The sequence below is a fragment of the Corapipo altera genome, unplaced genomic scaffold (assembly GCF_003945725.1).
Source record: "Corapipo altera isolate COAL_440 unplaced genomic scaffold, ASM394572v1 77b, whole genome shotgun sequence".
Taxonomy (NCBI): domain Eukaryota; kingdom Metazoa; phylum Chordata; class Aves; order Passeriformes; family Pipridae; genus Corapipo; species Corapipo altera.
The window spans coordinates 2463471-2482267 of record NW_020884933.1 but is presented as its reverse complement, the minus strand read 5'-3'; the positions used below and the strand labels follow the sequence as shown (position 1 = coordinate 2482267).

Below are 18797 nucleotides of genomic sequence, written 5' to 3'. Positions count from 1 at the left end.
CCCCATCCAGGGGAATGTGGCTGGAGCCAGGCCCTGGAGCAGTACAAGTGCTACCCACTGGCTTTCAGACCTCTGCCAGACTGGTGGTGCTCAGGAAAAAAAACCAGGAATACTGTCACGTCCACACTTTGCCTGTTTACGCCAAACTGTCCCCCAACAAATAAATAAAAAACATAAAAACTCCTGCTGCAGAGATAGGCTCCTCAATGCTCTGCAAAATTCCATGTTCTTGAATGACACCAACTCTTCTGATTCATGTTTTCCTTTTATTTCCCCTTTTTTTTTCTTGTGGTTTTTTTTTTTGTTTTGTTTTTTTGGGTTTTTTTTTTGCATGAGTGGAACTTATGAGCAGTTGTTGTTTTTTCCTTCCTGCCTTTCCTTTCCTCCCAGGAAACAGTCAGCAGCAAGTTATTACTGAGAATGATGACGTGATCCCCAGCTAGCTCCAGGCCTTGGAGACAAGTTTTGGGCCAATAAGGGTGGCTGTGACACAACCACCCATGCAGGGGAAAGGGGAGGGCAGCACAGGAACCACATTCCCCCATGGATACAGGGAGACAAGTGTGACTGGAGCTGGTGACTTCATTCCTTGAGGAAACAAAGGCAGTTGTGGGCAGCAGGGGATCCATTGTGATCTAAAGCTCTGGGTTCTGCTGCTTCATTTCTGTCTGCTCTCGTTAAAAATTGAGCAAGAGAAGGGTTTTTTCCTGAAGTATTTGCTGCTTTGGGAGAAGAGGGTGACTGGAACATGTGGAGCAGAGCAGGAGAACTAATTACAGAAAGCAGCTCTGATGAGGGACTTTTTATACAGGCAGAGAGTGACAAGACAAGGGGTGATGGTTTTAAACTGCCAGAAGGCAGGGTTAGGTGGGATACTGGGAAGAAATCCCTCCCTGTGAGGGTGGGGAGGCCCTGGCAAAGGTTGTCCAGAGAAGCTGTGGCTGCTCCATCCCTGGAAGTGTCCAAGGCCAGGTTGGACAGGGTTTGGAGCAACCTGGGCTAGTGGAAGGTGTCCCTGCCCGTGGCAGGGGCTGGAATGAGATGAGCTTTAAGGTCTCTTCCAACCCAAACCATTCTGTGATTTCAAGGCTGAGGAGCCTCTGGAGTCACTTACCTAATTCCCAGACCCTCCTATTGTGACATCAGCAAAGAGACCTCAAGGAAAACTTAAGACATACAGAGACATGTCTTAACTAAAACCACAACACACTTCCACACTCAGGCTGGGTTTGGAGCTCCAAATCCTGCCTCCAACCCCAGCCTCTGTTCTCCTTTGTCCAAATAAACCTGGGTAAGGCCCTCCTTCCGCCTGCATCTTTCCTTCCTGACTTGGAAAATCCATATCTGCCCTGGAATAACCATCCCTCCCTCACCTCCCCAAAAACAAGGCACACCAAAACGTGACCTCGGTGCTGCCCAGCCCAGCTGCAGGCTCAGGAAGTGGGAGACAAAAGCTGCCTGAGACAAGAACACAGAAATAGATAAAACCCCCCACCAGCAGCAGAGATCAGAGAGGCAGAGGATGAAAGGGCAGGAAATGGGTTTCCAATTGCAGGGAGCAGGTACCAAAGGCAACAAAGTGTTTGGAGAGGGAAGGGTTTACCACTGAGCTGCGTTGGATCAGGGAATGTCATGAATGTCCTGCCCCTGTGTTTTACAGCAGCCACGTGGTTTTGGCACTGTCAAACTGTCCAGCTCTGGGCCAGCACTCAGGAACAGCCTGAGAGCTCACAATGGGTATAGGGTGACTCTCCTGTTGCACAGAATGGAGCAAAATAAAAGGGTTTGGCCAAAGTCACTCAAAACATCCACCTCATCCGGAGCTGACAGTGCCCTGAGAGGTGCCTTTGCTCCCTGCTCCAGCTCCACCACTCTGTCACAGATGTCAGTGCAGTCCCTGCTGCCTTTGACCAAGGATCCTGAAGGAACTGAGTTCCTAATTACTTACAAACAGGAATCCCAACAGGCAAACTCAAAGACTGGTCATGACTTACCCCTTCAGATGTCAGTGCAGAGCATAAGCAGCTCACGAGGGCAGGCAATGATGTCAGAGGCTGACCCTGATCTGGGAGATCTGGGAGATGCAGACCCTGGAAATTCTGTTTTGCCAGCCTGGAAGCAAACAAACCCATCACCATCCTTTTTTTTTTTTTTTCCAAGGCCCCCATGACCAGTGCTCCCAGCTGTGTTCCTGTGTCACCCACGTGCTGTGACAAACACGGGTCAGCCCCATGGGCTTTTGGCCATGTGAGAGCTCCTGGCAGAGAGGAGCTGGAAGGTCCTGGTTTCCTGTGTTCCACAAGGCCAGTGGTTCCTGTGAGATAGCAGGGCCATGGACACCTGTCATGGAGGCCCTGAGGATGTGCCTCACATTTCGGGTTTGTTCCGGATATGAGCTGTGAGCTCATTTATATTCAGAAATCAGGCTGAAGGAAACACAAATACCACAAGGCTGGTCAGAGCAGAGGCTGGTATTAAAAAAGAATAAATGCAAATCATCTCTTTCACTCCTTTCTATTTCCCAGAATCACAGAGTAGTTGGGGTTGGAGGGGACCTCTGGAGATCCAGGCCCTTCCATGGGGTCACCTTTCTACTGCAACACCAGGCACAGTGTTCAAGTGATCATCTGAGCATTTACAGGGCTGCAATAAACCATACATTGTGTTGGATTAAAAATACAAGTTAAAATGCATGAAAAGCACCCTGGGAAATGCTACATGTTGCTTCTAAACCCCACTGCCCAGGCTGTGACCAACTCGTGGGTAAATCCATCAGTGCCAAAGAGCGTTTTCCCTTTGTCCTCTGCCCTCACCACCCTTCCATGGGCTCATTTTCCTTCCTGCTGAGAACTGGCTGCAGCTTCCTCTGGGGCCCACCACCACCCCAGCTCTTCAATCAGCTCAGTGATCTGCACTGAGCAGGGCAGGTCCCTCCCTTCCCCACCACGCTGAGCTCTTTATCTCCACCACCCGCTGCCCCGGGAAGTGTGGGAGCGGAAAGCGGAGCCAGGGCCCTGCACAGCAAACCTGATGTCACACAGCCTGCCCTGAGCTGCTCAGCTGGGCAAAACAACCCCTGGGCAGCACTTCTGCACCACTCCAGGCACTGAGATGTTGGTGTGAGACTGCCAGTGCTGCAGAGAGACCTCACAGCTCACAGCAGTGCGTCTTTAAAGTGTTGTTACAAGAACCTGAATTTGTGGATTAAAAGGACAAACACGTCTAAAAGTTTCAGAGCACCAGCAAGGGGAGGACTGAACACACTGGCAAGAATCTGTGCAGGGTTCAACCACTGAAGAGCAGAGAGTTAAGTGTCACAGGCTGAGCTACAGGTGAGGAAGGCTCCTCTGGAGCAGCAAAGGACACTGCAGGCTGTGGCTGAGCAGCCTCCAGATTCCTCAGTGAGTGTCTTGCTCTGCTGAGGGCAAGGACAGAACCTGCCCTCACAGCACCTGCTTGAGAAAATGGATTTTGCCAGCTCCGTGGAACACCAAATAAAATGGCAAAAGAGGAGCCAAGAATGCAAGTGTCAAGTGCCAAGCTGGAGGAAACAACTTTGTAAACACCTTGTTCCTGTGTCCCCCCCCTGCAGCTCTGGGCCTGAACTCCCCACGGTCACTCGGGGCTGAAAATAAACCAAGCCTTGTTAAACAGAGGGCAGCAACAGAGCTTTCTTTAGAAAATGCAGGTGTGGAATGTGACCTTTTCTCCATGGTGTGGCAGGCCCACATGTCCCTAGGTCAGCTGGCCCACAGCAGGCTGGGATGACTGAACAACTGCAGATCCGTTATGTGGGGTTGTCAGAAGAATGGCAGCTTTGTGGACCTGGGGAAGAGCAGGGAAAAAAGGAAGTTGCTATGGATATAATACAGAAAAATGTTAACACGCTGGGATTGGACTAACAAGAGTGTTCAAATCATTTGTATGACACCAAGTTACCTGTCTTCAGAGCAGAAAAATCAGGCTTTTCCTTCTCTGATGAGTCAGAGGTAATTGCTCTCCATGCTCAAGGCACAGTGACTCATTACAACCAAAAAAGCATAGCTCTGAGAGTTAATAATCTGTGTTTTCATGGGGCACTTGGCATTAGCAAGGAACTATTCACACTAAAGTGATCTTAGCAGGAAGGGCCAGCACATCACCTGTGCACTGTTAGTTACATGATGACACCAAGATTTCACACAGCACTCAGGGTAAGAGACATTCCCAGAAAACTAAAACGGGGTGGAAAGAGAACTGTGGTGTCAGGAGAGGTGTGCAGACACCAAACCATCGAGTGCCCCTTCAGAATAGTGTCAGATGAGCACGACATGGCAGTTAATGTGGTAAAATAAAGAGGCTTAAGAACACAAAGGCAAAGCTGCTGCATGGGAAATAAAGCACAGACAGTTATCAGAAGTGACTGGGAAAAATGGGCAGAGGTGGGGAATGTGCTTTTCCAGCAGTGGATCCTGCTGGTGTGTTCAAGGCCCTGGAGTTTGGTGGGCTCAGGTTGCAGCAGAGCTCTGCTGAACATGTCCCCAGTGCAGAGGCACTGCCCAAATTCAGCACTGGCTGATGAGCAGCACTTAATGAGGCTCTGCAGAGAAATCTCATGGCACACATTTGCACAGTACCTGCCAAAACCAACCCTCTGCCTTCTCAGAGCTGTTTGCCCTTCACTTTTCCTGCAGCAGCAAAATGAACCTTCAGATGAACATGCTTTAGGGAAGCAATCCTCACCAAAACACAGAGGGGAGGGATTTGGGGCTGGGGAGAGGAGATTACAGAAGATAAAGGATGCTGTGTGTCTTCAGGACTCCTTTGCTGTTACAAGAGGCAACAAACCCCTCCTTCCACACCACAACAGCATGACCCAGCTAAGGATTTTCACAACCTGTGCTCCCTCATGCCAGTGCTGTTTTCCCATTTCTCCAGGCTGTCCAGGTCCCTCTGACTGGCAGCACAACCATCAGGTGTTAAACAACACCGACCCCACACAGCAAAGGCTTTAGACTCAGTTTTACAGAGATTTGCCAGTGAAAAAAAACCCCAACAACAAAACCTTCCTGCACCTCCCACCCCCGGGGCTGTATTTTATTCTGTGCTGGGCCCTGACACATCACTTTTGCTGTGCCTGCAACAGGAGTTTGCAAGAGGAATGACACCTCCACAAAAGAGCCACAGGCACGTGGCTGAACAAATCACTGACATTGGGGCACACAGACAAAGTGCAGCAAACCATAAAAGATGCAACTATTTACTGCCCAATAATGCCTGAACAGAGTTAGCTGGTTTTGTATAGGAAGGGGGAGCACCAGGGAGGGTGCAAAAGATTAAAGCTGGCTGGAAAATATGTGGGTTTGTTTTGGTGGAAACTTTATGGATTGCTCCAGTGTAGAATCAGGTGTGGAAGTGATTTCACTGCAATTATACAGTTACATAAAAAGGCTAAATAATAATCAGAAAAGAATCTGAATTCCTTGTTTTATTAGATGAAAACATCAATCTTGTTTCAGTTATTTAGTAGGTGATAGAGTTGTAGCCCTCTGGCCACAATGATAAGATCACATTACAAATAAATAAGAGAATGGTGAAGAGAAAGAAGAGGAATCACAGTTCCATGAGTGTTTTTCAGGATACATTTCAGGGTATTTCCTGTACATTCCAGCACATTTTACAATATGAATTCAGAGCAGAACAACCACCCATTCCAGTGTATAACTCAGGTTCTGAAAAAGAGACACATCCCTGCAGCAGGAGGAGATATGTGGCTGTGTGTCAGTGTTACAAGGCAGCTTTCACCCAGGCTTTTCTTTGGCTAATAGCAAGGTGTTAATTATTTATTTGTTTAATTAATACTGGTAACCCCAACTAAAGAGACCAACAAGGGCAAAAGAATGCTTAACCCTTCAGTGCTATCAAGGACAGGCAAGAAGTGCAAGATGAAAGAGAGTCAACATCAATGGCCTGTCTATCCCAGGATTCCCAAAGAGCTGAGGCAGTGGAAGTGCTGCAGCAAAGTGAAAACTGCACAGGCAGTGAAGGAACAAACCTCTGATTCCACTGAACTGGAAGAAGCTGAAGGGCTTCACATCTTTCACAATCAAGTTCTCAGAGGAGCAAACGAGAAACAGACAGTACAGGAACTGATTCAGTGAAAAGAGAAAATAGATGAGCAGACAGCACTGGTTTTGTTTCTTATTTCAAGCTGCAATCCCTTATTCTGACACCCAGCTGCACAACACACCCTGAGCCACACCAAAGAGTCAGGGAGGAAAATAAAAAAAAAAAATCACTAAGAAGACAGGAAGAAAAGTTTTCAGCACCTCATCAGTTACAGCAACTTCTGGAGCTCAGTGTTTTGAAACAGAGTCAGAAATCAGTGCGGGAATGGGAGAGCTTGGGAATTAACACTGACACTGGCTGAGAGCACCTTGGATGCTGGCTGAGAGCATCCCCTGGGGAAGCAGCCTGGCAGAATCCCCTTGGGAAAGCAGCCCAAACCCAGCAGTGCAATTTTAAACTCTTAGTGTGACTCTACCAGGGACATGAAACCTTTCAGCACATCACAAACCTTCCACGTGAGCTGCTGACAGACACCTCATTCAAATTAATGAAAAGTCCAATTAACTGTATAAAATCAGTTTGCCAAAAGCCCAGAGGATGATTCACCTCTTACTGGCAAGTGACTGCTGCTGATAGCTCAGATTTTTAAGTGACTACCAATTTCAGAGGCTTAAAGAAAGTGCTGAAAAAATTAATATCAGATTAATGGCTGCACGTCAGACCAGGGAGGAGCAGAAATGGGGGTTGGTTGTTGTGTTTTATCCAGGTTCTGTGGCCAACCACACATCCTCCCAAAGCAGCAAGCAGCAGTTTTTTCCCCTCTGTATGTAAACCACGATACACAAGCCCCAAATTCCAGGTGGAGCTCAATGCCCAGCACAGAACTGCACCTTCAGCCCAGCCCCCTGTGTCCCACAGGCCACCTCAGCAGCTGCTCCTCTCAGGGTGCCTCTCACAGCTCGTGGGAGCTGGAGTGGGGCTCTGGAAGAGTCTCAATGTCACAGTTCTTGATGAGCTGAAAGAGGAACTCGACCTGTTTCTCATAATTTTCAACGGAGATTCTCTCATTCAACCCATGGATCCTGGAAGAAAAAGAGGAGTGTTTTTTATTCCAGTGTGTGTGTATTTGTGACCCTCCTGCACATAACCCAGCACCCTACTTGCCTGTTGGCTTCATAAAACAATGTACATCATAAAAATACAGGAATATACAGCAAATTCTGCACTATAAGCAACCCAAATTTACTGATTTCTAAGGCTCAGAGCAAAACAACTATGTCTATGGAGCATGTGGAAAAAAAATCCTAACAGTATTCCAGCTCTCTGCCCGTTTCTTGGCCAGTTATGTCACCATCCTGTACAGCCAGAACACTCTTCTGCATCATCTGCACCTCAGTAAAATGACACATCTAATATGTGCTAAATGAACAAATAATCCCTTGCATGATGATGTTGTTACCACTTTACTTTAGGAAACCAAATTTCCAGCTGTAAGGTGCAAATCAATTCAGATTGTGTCCAGAATGTGTCCAAAAATACGAATAAATCTCCTGGACAAGGCCAGCTACCAGAACACCACCTTTCCCACCCCTGCACCACAGAGAGCTCCACAGCACTGCTGAACTACCAGATGAAACACCTAAATGAGTCCTGCCTGCCTTTGAAGAAACAATTAGTAAGGGCTGACACTCTCCCAGTGTGATTTCCACCCCGATTAGAGCAGCACCCAAATCTGCAGGAAGGGGGTGGCCTGGCCGAGCGTGAGGCCACGCCACTGGCACGCCAAGGTACACAGGGCTGGGTTTCCTTCTGCCTGATGCAGATGGATCTTGTCTTTCCCTGCTCCCCCAGCCCAGCAGCTGCCCACAGCAGGCAGAGCTCAGTACCTGGGGAGATCCTCTGCTGTCAGGAGCAGCGGGTTGAAGCGGTAAATGGCGCTGGTGACGTTGGTGAAGTGCCTGCTGTCCGTGTTTCCAATGCACGTGCCTGGAAAACAAGCCCCTGGTTCACTCTGCATCACAGCAGCAATTTAATGAGCCACATTTCCCCCAGGAGAAGGGGAAGGCAGCTGATAACAGCTCTGGGTAACCTACACCAAAAGCAGCATGGCTGGAAACAGTGGGTTGGTACATCCTGGAAGGACATTCCTCCAGCAACAGGAGCTGAACACATGATTCAGTCTAAGAACAGCCATGACACTCAGCCTCTCCCAAAATTTAAGCTTCAAACTGCAGCCCAACAAACACTGCAGAACTAGGAAGGAGCTGCAAGAAAGGGAAGGGGCTGGGATCCTAAGGAACAATACAGAAAAGCAGGAATGGCTTTGCCAGCTATGAAAACAATAAAAGAAGAACTAAAGCAAGAAGACCTCCTCCTCTCCCTCACAATCCCTTTCTTCCCTGAAGAGATCCCTTTGTATGTGCAGAGAGTCCAATTCAAGGCTCATTGTTTCTGTCAGCTTCCTGTTTGCTTTTTTACTTCCACTACTAAAAAAACCCAACATTAAAACTTTTAAAAGCATAAAGAGGGAACGGAATAAAAAGAGGAAAAAACAGCTGTTTCCAGTAGTTAACAGCTGGGGTGGAGAAGTACACAGCAAATGGAAACAAATGGGGGAGGGGGCAGAGAAAAGCAGGGCAGAAGCTGGAGAGGAAACAATTGTCATGTGCCTGCTGTTACCTGGGACTACACTGTCAACATCTGGGAAAATATCCAGAATGGTTTTTTGAAAAATATGGACTGCAAATGTCTGCTCATCCCAAGGACTGATGGGGAGTGGATCAAAGGCCTCTACTACATCAATCTTCACTCTGTCATCAGCAATGGTGTTTCTGACTGCCTCCAGCACCTGTGGGTAAAACACAGAGATTAAATGAGCACAAGAAATGAGAAAGCATCCCTCAGAGACATCAGCAGACATTCTGCTTCCAGAAAACATTTGCCTGTGAACTGCCAATTGTGGCTGCAAATACAAATTTTAGTTAAGATTGAAACTGTGTGTCAGCCTCTCTTCCTCTTCTTCAGGGGATTCTGACACTTCAGCTGAATTTTTTAACCCCAGTGCAATCAGTGTCTCAAGGTTGTCATGAACTGCTTCAGTCCTGAAAGGCAGAGGGGTCAGCCTGCTGCTCTTGGGAGTTATGTCATCCAACTCATCCAGAAAATTCCACAATCCCACCTGATCCATGTGCTCTTTGGCACCAAAGGATTTGGAGATCTGAGGCCCCCCAGAGGGGGGGCAGTGGGTACCTCAGCAGCCGTCTCGGCCGAGTGGATCCGGAAGTTCACCGTGGCTTTTGCAGAAGGAGGGATGACATTTACCTGGAAAAAAAAAGGAAGGACCAACATTAAAAGGAAGTTAAAAACTGATTAAAATGCCAACTGCAAATTCAGAAACTCAAACAACTCCAGGCCTCAGCCTAATGCTTCACTATTTCCATTTTGTGTGATATCTCTGTGTTAAAATGCTGTAAATCTCATCTAAAATGCAGATAAATCCACAAGGCAATATTCATAAATTCAACAAAAATAAAATTAGCTCTTATATAGAAGGTTTTATCTTGAGCTAAGCCCTCTCCCTTCAGAAACTTTACACTGAGAAGTTCTAAAACTTTATTTTGGTTTCCTTTTTAAGCACTACTTTCATCTCATTATCATGTTACTTTTCCCCAAACATGAGATATAAGTCGCTTAACAAATGATGTTACTGAACACACATAACTCTTCTTTTCTACAGAATGAATTCTTATAACTTTGTTAAACAAAAAGTGTATAATCTTTAGGAAAAAAACATACAAGTAACCAGGGTGTCACTTCTCTCTTGGCCACTCCGTGTCACTGTTCAGCCACTGCATCTTTGTTTCCTTGTCCAGTGATGCTTTTCAGTAACAGATTTTTCCAGGGACACACCAAACAGCCTGTTTATTTTCCAGGGCTACAGTATTTTTGAACAGCTACACCTCCTTATCAGGGCAAGATCTGGCTGTATCAGCCAGAAGCTGTTATCTCTCAGTCCAAGGTGCAAACAAACCCTGCTTAAGGCAAACACCAGACCTGTCCTACAAACACGAGACCCCACCTGGGCCAGGGAAGTGCTTATGGCTGTGAGTTTCAAATACTGTCATTGATATTTTGTAGGATTACACAGAAAACACTCTTTCTTATCTGTCCTAAAGCATTAACAATCTTAAAAGCTGGTTGACAGAGATCAGAGACTTCTGAAAGGAAGTAGTTTTCAACCGTAGCCAAATCCAAGCCACATCTGAAGTAGGAATGAGACTGGTGGTGACAGGTGGTGACAAACAGGGCCCATACTGATCTTATGAATGGATATAAATAGCTGGAAATCAAATGTCCTAACTGTCTCATCCCAATACATGGAGAAAAATGCATTTGAAACTACCTTGATTCCTGCATTAAACACGGTGACTGCCGTCGTCGTTCGAATCAAGGCGTTGGTGGAAGGTTTCGAGGCAAGAACTCTTAAAAAACACAAAGAAACAAACAAAAATTTTCAAAGAGGTTGAATATTCCTAAAACATAAGCACCACAATTCTACAGGCAATAAGCTGAGTGATGGCTTGTACAGTTAACAAAGTGCTTATTGACAGTAAGCCACTGAATTGTCTGAACTATAAAATAATGTAACTGTTTTCCTGGGAAGAGTAGAAATGGCTTCCTCTTTTAAGGTTTATCAAGGATCTGTTTTCTTACCTGCTGACAATAGGTGAAAACAGCCACAGATTGCTCATGATGAGATTGAGAGGAAACCTGAACTAAGGGGAAGAAATAAAGCCACAAATCAGCAAGTTTCTGGTTCTCAAGAGCACAGCGGAGTCACTTGGCTACGGCTGAAACAATTATCTGGGAGAAAGGCCAGGTTAAGTCTCCTCCTTTCCAGGACCTAGCTGTGCTCTAAATTCATAAGCTGGGTTACTCTTCACTTATTAATATGGAAATCTGGGAATGAAATCAAGCTGCTTTCCTCACCTCTGCTGCAAGGTGCTCCATAGTCATGAGCTCTGGCCCGTAGCCAAAGAGGTTGCGCAAGGGATTCTGCTCCAGTCTACAAAACAAACAGCATTTGGAATTAAAAAAAAAAAAAAAAAAAATCAATCTCTGGCTGTTATTGCTCCAGAAGGTTGACAGGAATTTGATTTCTGAATTATATTTGAGATGCAATCACACTTAGCTCTCATGGTGAGTGAATCTGGGAGCGCAGCTCCACAGATTTCTGGGCATTCCAGGCACATGCAAAGACTCTCTTTGAAAAAAAGCTGAAAAAATCCTGAAGCCTGACTCCTATAACTACATGGAAATCTAGGAAAACATCCCAGCAAATTCCACCATGCCTGGACATACTAAGTTTTTCTAATATATCTATTTATTAGCCAATTTGGTATCTACACAGACACGTAAAGAGACGATTTATGCAGTCACATTATGACTCTACACCATGTTTACTGGCTTGGAGAATTACCAGCTGAGGTAGAGGCATGTGCAGGAATAAATTCCAGAGAAATCCTGCAACCCAGACAAAGGAATCTCTATTGCCACAGAGTAAATTAGGGTAGACAGCACTTGTCTTGCTTTTAAAGAATCAACTGACACTGGGAACAGCTGAAGTGAAAAGACACTGCAGACACCTGGCAATTGTCCCTTTGCTGGGAGTTGTATTTCTGCCCTTCAAAGTGAGCTACAAACTGCAATTTCAAATATATTGACAGGAATTTGAGAAAGACTCTAAGTAGATATATTAAAAAAGTCACATATCAGTGACTTGGGAGTCTGTTTGACTGTCTTTGATGTTGGATGACAGGAAACTCTCACCTGGACATGGCTGCTGCAAGAATGCCAATACTTGTCTCCTTAGGAGGAAAGGATGAATGTCCTGGCTCTTTTTCCACAGTGAAGTTCAGTGTCATTGAACCCTTTTCTGTGACAGCAATTCTGCTCAATGATACATAAATAAGTCAATAAATAAACAAATAAATGCTTCATGCAACCCCAAACACACATGCACAGGCTATAGATAAAAATAACTACTCTGTGTAGTTTTGGTATCACAAAAAACACCCAAGAAGCAGCAACAACGAATCATTATCACAATATTTAGATGTCTGGAGGGCTGATGTCTTGGCTGCTTCTCCTCAGCACAGAATTAAAATGCTTGCAAGGGCTAAGTGGAACATTCTGCTTCTGTCAGCAGAGCTGTGATGGACAGCAAGCAAAGGTCCTTGGCTTGCACTTTGTGCCACTGATGCAGCTTTCAGCAACACCAGCGCTGCCCCACGCCTTGAAAACATACTGCAGTGACATTAGCAAGGTCATTAATCACTAATTAATTATTGCAAATGAATCACTTTCATCAGGAGCACTTGTGTTCTCCTTACAGAGCCACTGGCTTCTTCACTCCTGCGATGATCCCGTCCAGCACCGCGCTGCCCTCGTCCAGCAAGAAGGAGAGTTTCACTCCTCTGGATTCCAGCAGAGCTGCAATTTTCATTGCTCCCTTCCTACCAGACACCTGGGAGAATCCAGACAGGGGAACTGTTTAGATTGAGGCACTGTCATCAGGAGGAATCCTGGAAAACACCTCGCTGCTGACAGTGCCTGTGCTACAACCCCACGACTGCAGGGAATCCCCTGGGGAACAGCTCCAGAGAAACCTGGTCAGAGAAGATTCTCCCAGCAAAATTCCCTGGAGATTGTTAATGGCCTGGTAGCAGATGGGTTTATATCCACACTGAGGAGTGCTCTCATTCACCAGTCACTCAGTGTTGCTTGAACTTCTCCTGGTTCTTAGACACAATGATATCTCAGAGCTATAAACTCCACGAATTAGTCATTTTTAACATATTCATTTTAACTGTGAACAATTCTTGGTCTATTTTGAAAATGCATAAACAAACCCACCTCACCTGTCTCTCTGGACCATTAAGTGGAACATTTCTGTTAGTTCTTCCTGATCATTTGGAACAACCATATGAATCTTAACCCAACTTTTTATGTCCACCCAAAAACGTGACTCCTGCTGCACCTTCCTTGCAGGAAAGAATCTGAACTACCAGAACACAGAACTCCTGTGTTCTTTTCTCTTTCCTCATCAGACCAAACCCTTTGTCAACGTCACTTAAAGCCAAACAATCAATATATAACTCTGCCCTCGTGCCTGACACAGTATCTACCCACAGAACCAAGAAAAACAGGGAAGACGTTCCAGCTAAACAATGTTGGAAGAAATTAAAGCCTTGTTACCTACATGAACAATGCAAACAACTTGTTATTTCAGTGCCAGGAAAGAAAATATTCACAGGAAAGAAAATAACCTCTTCATCGTGTCCAATGCCAACGTAGAAAGATCGGCGGGGTCTGTAATTCCTCCTCAGCAGAAATTCCAGAGCTTGCAGAATTCCCTGCAGGAAAAGCAGAACGTGTTGTACCATCCCTGGGTGTTAATGAGGGGAATAAATGTAAAAGAATGCAGTGTGATGTAAGGGAAGTGTGATGCTTTCACAGCCCTTAAGGAGATTTTGTTCTGCTCACAGCTGAGCGTTGATTTCTACGGCTCCTACTGAGGATATCCCCATTCCCTGGAAAAAACACTGCAATATTGGTGTCCATAAGCATGGCAAAGTTGTAATTATCCAAGGAATTCACTGTTCCCTGAAACTGCCTGTCCCACACACAGACTGGCTCTGCCCTGAGCCACCAAATGCAGTGATTTTAATGAGCAGTATATTTTGTACAAGAAGGGCCAAGACAACAGAAAAAAACCAAGAAACTTCATTTGAAGAATGAGAAATCAAATCTACCATTTGCTATGGCAGATATAACAATATATTTGCCATATTATCCCTTCTCACCTGTTTTTTTTTTTCAATTTAAACTACTTAATTTTTCACATCAGAAGAAATAACATTTTGGCAGTGCCCGTTTTTGCCACGTTCACTGAAATTGCTCATTTTTTAGGTCCCTTTTTGGAGTTACTTCCGCAGTTCACAGTAGGAGGAAGCACCAAACCAAACTTTCAAGTTGCAAAAATCGATGATTAAATAACCTGAAACTTTCTAGGAGCGTGGCCTGTGTCACAATAAGCAGTCACAGCATCCCTGACATTGGTTTGCTAAATATTTGTTTAAATCCTTAATCACCACAAGGCACAAAGGGCCATTTTCCTTATTAATTTTTCCATCAACCTTTCCCCAATGAGAAATCTTGCCCAGATCAATCTTTTCTGTATTTTATTCCTCCCAAATGTATTTACTACAACAGCTCTTTGTTCTGCCACGGACTGGATAAAAGACACAGGGTTATTTGTCTATCCTATTAAATAAACATTATTTATTTTGAAACTCAAGCCTTTTAAAAGGGCCAGGTTTGGCTTTGAATGCCCGTGTGACACCTGGGAAAAAGGAAAAGGTCTGTGCCTGATTTCAAACACAACATTTGGCACACAATCATGGAATGGTTTGGGTTGGAAGGGGCAGTGAAGATCATCCAGTCTCACCCCCTGCCATGGGCAGGGACACCTTCCACTAGCCCAGGTTGCTCCAATCTGGCCTTGGACACTTCCAGGGATGGGGCAGCCACAGCTTCTCTGTGCCATAAAACTTTAAATATGGCATTTAACCAAATACATCTGCATCTGGGAACACGTTCTTCTGATTCTTCTAAGAGCTTTTAACTCTGCTTTCTTCAGTAATCGTGGTCACTCCATCTCTAGGAGAAATCGGGAGAACACTGCAGGGCTCGGGAAATTATCACTAATTAATTTACAGGGAGGCAAGAGAGACAATATAGTGGATTCCAAGAGAACAGACTCCTCCAATTTACCCTTTGCAGGCTTTTATCTTGCTGAAATGACATTACCAGGAGGACGTACTATGGCAGAGTTTTTGTTATCCAGCGTTCCTCGTCCATAGATGAAACCTTCGTGCTCTGCAGCTGAGAAAGGAGGGAAATCCCAGCCCTCGGGGGGAGCAGGCACCACATCCATGTGTGCAAGCAGCATATAGGGCAGCAGGTCAGGGGCAGAGCCCTGAACAGTAAAGAGGTGGCTGTATTTCCCTACAATTTCATGTTGGATGAACTTTGAAGAAAATACAGCCGGGAAGACTGTTAGGAAAAAAATTAAAAACACATGTAAAAGAAAAATTAACAGTAATGTGAACACTATCATTGTATATCCCATGGAGCTGTCACCTACTTAGCCTCAGGGGAGCACTGCAAGTAAGACTGATCACAGGAGAGAACAGCAGTTCTCACACTTGTACCAATCCATCTCACTTTGTATTTAAAACTTTCCTAAACAAACCAGGAACTCTCAGTGCTGGAGCAATGATGGGACTGCCAAAAAAAGGCTGAAGCAGCAGCAGTTATCCTCTTTTCTTTTCCTCTAATGGCATTTAACCATCTCAAGGACCAAACACCACCAGTGCAAAAAGTTGTTTAAACCTTCTCTGTTCAAGCTTTGGCCACGGATACCCCAAAAAAATACACATGTGCCAGTTGTGACAGGTCTTTCTTCAAGAAAAACAAACTAAAAATCTGTTCCATTGTATTCAGGAATCATATATACACTCTCCAGTTTGTTTATGAAAATGCAATCAAGCAGCAGAGATTGCTGAGAATGAAAGTTTAGTACCTTGCTGAATGTAACTCCCAAATTCTGCCATGGCCGTTGTATTCAAGTCATCTGGAGACACAGACACAGTTGGGATTTTAATGGCACCTTCAATGAAACACAAACCAGAAATCACTCAGCACTTGAAATCAAACAATACTCGAATTGCCATTTGAAAAGGGGAAGTATATTTATGTTCCTGAATATTTTCCAGGAGCTTTAAACATCATTTCACAGCACAGCACGAGCTGCCACTATCAAAAAAGACTGATGTGCTTCAGCTGAGCTGTGCACATGCAGCCACCAGGATTTCCTAACAGTTCAGCCAAGGCATTTCTGTAGATAATTTGACTCCACTTTTCATCCTGAAGTGTTGAATGATATCATTAGAAATGCTACTGTCCAGGAGCAGCTGCAATTTGCTTGGGTGATCTGATTCCTCATCGGCATAAACTACTCTGGCAGCTGAACAAGCAGCTTAGTTGGCAGTTCAAGGTTCTTTCTCAACAGTAACTTGTGTTGTGATGGCAAGAGTGTTATTACACAGACTGCTTTAACTATTAAAATATATAAACAGACAGGTCTTTTGTTGGTTCTTTTAGTCTGCTCTGTCATTTAAACAGGCTCAGACACAGCTGCTCTCCAAGATCCAGCCACTGTGCTGCAGAACACGGGTTTAACTTAGTCCCAGTCCCAGCTGCCTTTCCCAAAAGCATCTGTCAAGTGAGGTTACAGATTCTTTTGAGGTCTTGTGACTCGACAATTAACACAAAAATCTATTGTGACCCTTTATTTTCCCATTAGAAAAGTATGCAAACATGATTTGCTAGGCAATAAATCCTACAAACCAGCAAGGTATGAGATTCACACAACCAAGCCCTACCTGAACAGTGGAGGGCTATCATTTTATGCCAGGTTGTGGTTTCCTGCACACTGCCAGCCCTCCTGAGATCTAAAACCCTCCAATCTCCTACGTCACACAGCACAAACACAGCAGCAGGGGTCACAGCCAGGCTGCCAGTGGTGAGCAAGAGAGGGAAAAAAATCCCGACAGTGACTTATCCAGTGGATAAAGGGATGTCTGGAAAACACCCTCACAGGTGCCTGGGGCTGTTCTGTGTGTACGAGCAGGGAATGGTGGAGAAAATCAACACTGGGTGAGAGCTGGTTCAGGAGATTCACAGCATCACTGAGATTGGAAAAAACTTCTGAGACCATCAAGTCCAACCTGTGACCAAACCCAACCAGAGCACTGAGTGCCACGTCCAGTCCTTCCTTGGACACCTCCAGGGACTCCACCACCTCCCTGGGCAGCCCCTTCCAATGCTTGACAACCTTTTCCATAAAGAAATTCCTCCTGATGTCCAACCCGACCCCCCCCCGGCTCCCCCCTCCTGTCAGGGGGTTACAGAGAGTGAAAAGGTCCCTCCTGAGCCTCCTTTTCTCCAGGCTGAGCCCCCCCAGCTCCCTCAGTTCTCCTGCTGCTCCAGCCCCTTCCCCAGCTCCGTCCCCTTCCCTGGACACGCTCCAGCCCCTCCGTGTCCTTCCTGAACTGAGTGACAAGAACTGGACGCAGCGCTCCAGGTGCGGCCTCCCCAGTGCCCAGCACAGGTGACAAGCACCGCCCTGGCCCTGCCGGGAGCCAACACCCGCTCCCTCCCCGGCAAAGCACCCGAGGGGCGGCCGCCTCCACACCGGTCCCACCCTCAGGGGGGGCCACCGGCCGTGTCCGGGAGCCGAGGGGGGCACACGCAGTGTGCGGGCCCCCTCACCTCGCAGCGCCTCCTTCAGCTCCCGCCGCTCGCCGGCGCTGAAGGCGGCGGTGCCGGCGCTCCGCGCCCACAGCCGCGGGACCCCGGCCGGGGGCCGCAGGACGAAGGCGCGGAGCAGGACGGCTGTGACCACCGCCAGCACCGCCGCCCCCAGCGCCAGCCCGGCCGCCATGACCGCCCGCCGCCCGCCCGCCATCCCTGCACGGGCCGCGCCCGCGCCTGACGGGCGTGGCCCGGAGCCAATCACCACTCGCCCCGCCGGCGCGTCGACCAATGGGGTTGCGGAGTGGGGGGTTGTGCCCCCTCCCTCCGCGGGGGCTGCTGGGAGTTGTAGTTTGGCGCGGACATGATGGCGGCGGGCGGGGGTGGTTCCCTCAGCCCGCCCTGGAATCGCTGAGTCACGGGATGGTTTGGGTGGGAAGGGACCTTAAAGATCGTCCAGTTCCACCCCCTGCCATAGGCAGGGACACCTTCCACTAGCCCAGGTTGCTCCAAGCCCCGTCCAACCCCGCCTTGGACACTTCCAGGGATGGGGCAGCCACAGCTTCTCTGGGCAACCTGTGCCAGGGCCTCCCCACCCAAACAGGGAAGAATTCCTTCCCAATATCCCATCTAAACCTTCTGTCTGTCAGTTTGCAGCCATTCCCTCCTGTTCTGTCGCTCCACTTCCTGATGAACAGTCCCTCCTTGGGTTCCTTGGGAGGATCAGCCAGGACCAGGCTGAGGAACATCCCAAGGCAGCCACAGTGTTGTGCCCTGGGTGTGGCAGCCCCACTCCTGACAGGCTTTAAATCCAAAACGTGCCACTTCTTTCCATGATTCCACCAACCAGCACAGTGGAACAGTTGTTCTTCACTTCTTTACAGCTGTCCTGTACTGGATGTGAAGTTTTATCCCACTTTCTTATGGCATAAACTGTCCCCGGATGCCTAATACCAGATGGGAACAGCCACGGAAATCCTTCTCTCAAATCAGCAGAAGCAGATGATTGTTCACACATTCTTTATTATCAAAAAAAAAGAGAACGAAACCAATATTAAATTAAATAAATTACAAACATTTCTGAGCTGGTTATACATCATGCATTTACCAAGGAAGGCTTCAGAGCCGTCACGCATCAACATCACTGTTATTTAAGAGCAATAAAGGGACACTGGAAGCTGAAAATTTCACCAGCGTGAATTTGAGCTTCCCTAATTCTCTGCCCAGGCATTTGGAAATTAAGCCTTTGGCCACATTGTGCCTCCAGCAGTGCTGATATTACATTTATTGCCAGAATTAACCCATGGCTGCAGAAATGAGATTTCCTTCTGCCTGGGTCATCAGATTTCAGAGCAGTCGCTGCTGCTTTC

At 46.7% G+C, this 18797-nt stretch overlaps 1 protein-coding gene across 1 annotated transcript; it reads right to left on the bottom strand.

Moving 5' to 3' along the window:
• Nucleotides 1-5449: 5449 nt before the first annotated feature.
• PM20D1 (peptidase M20 domain containing 1) lies at nt 5450-17641 on the bottom strand. The gene is made up of 13 exons (XM_027659745.1): nt 17446-17641; nt 15695-15781; nt 14933-15165; nt 13377-13463; nt 12441-12574; nt 11878-11997; nt 11038-11113; nt 10762-10823; nt 10451-10529; nt 9298-9369; nt 8728-8896; nt 7935-8034; nt 5450-7130 (listed from the first exon to the last, which is right to left on the bottom strand). Exons 1-13 carry the CDS (start codon nt 17639-17641, stop codon nt 7001-7003), a joined length of 1545 nt encoding a protein of 514 aa, XP_027515546.1. The 3' UTR covers nt 5450-7000.
• Nucleotides 17642-18797: the final 1156 nt, after the last annotated feature.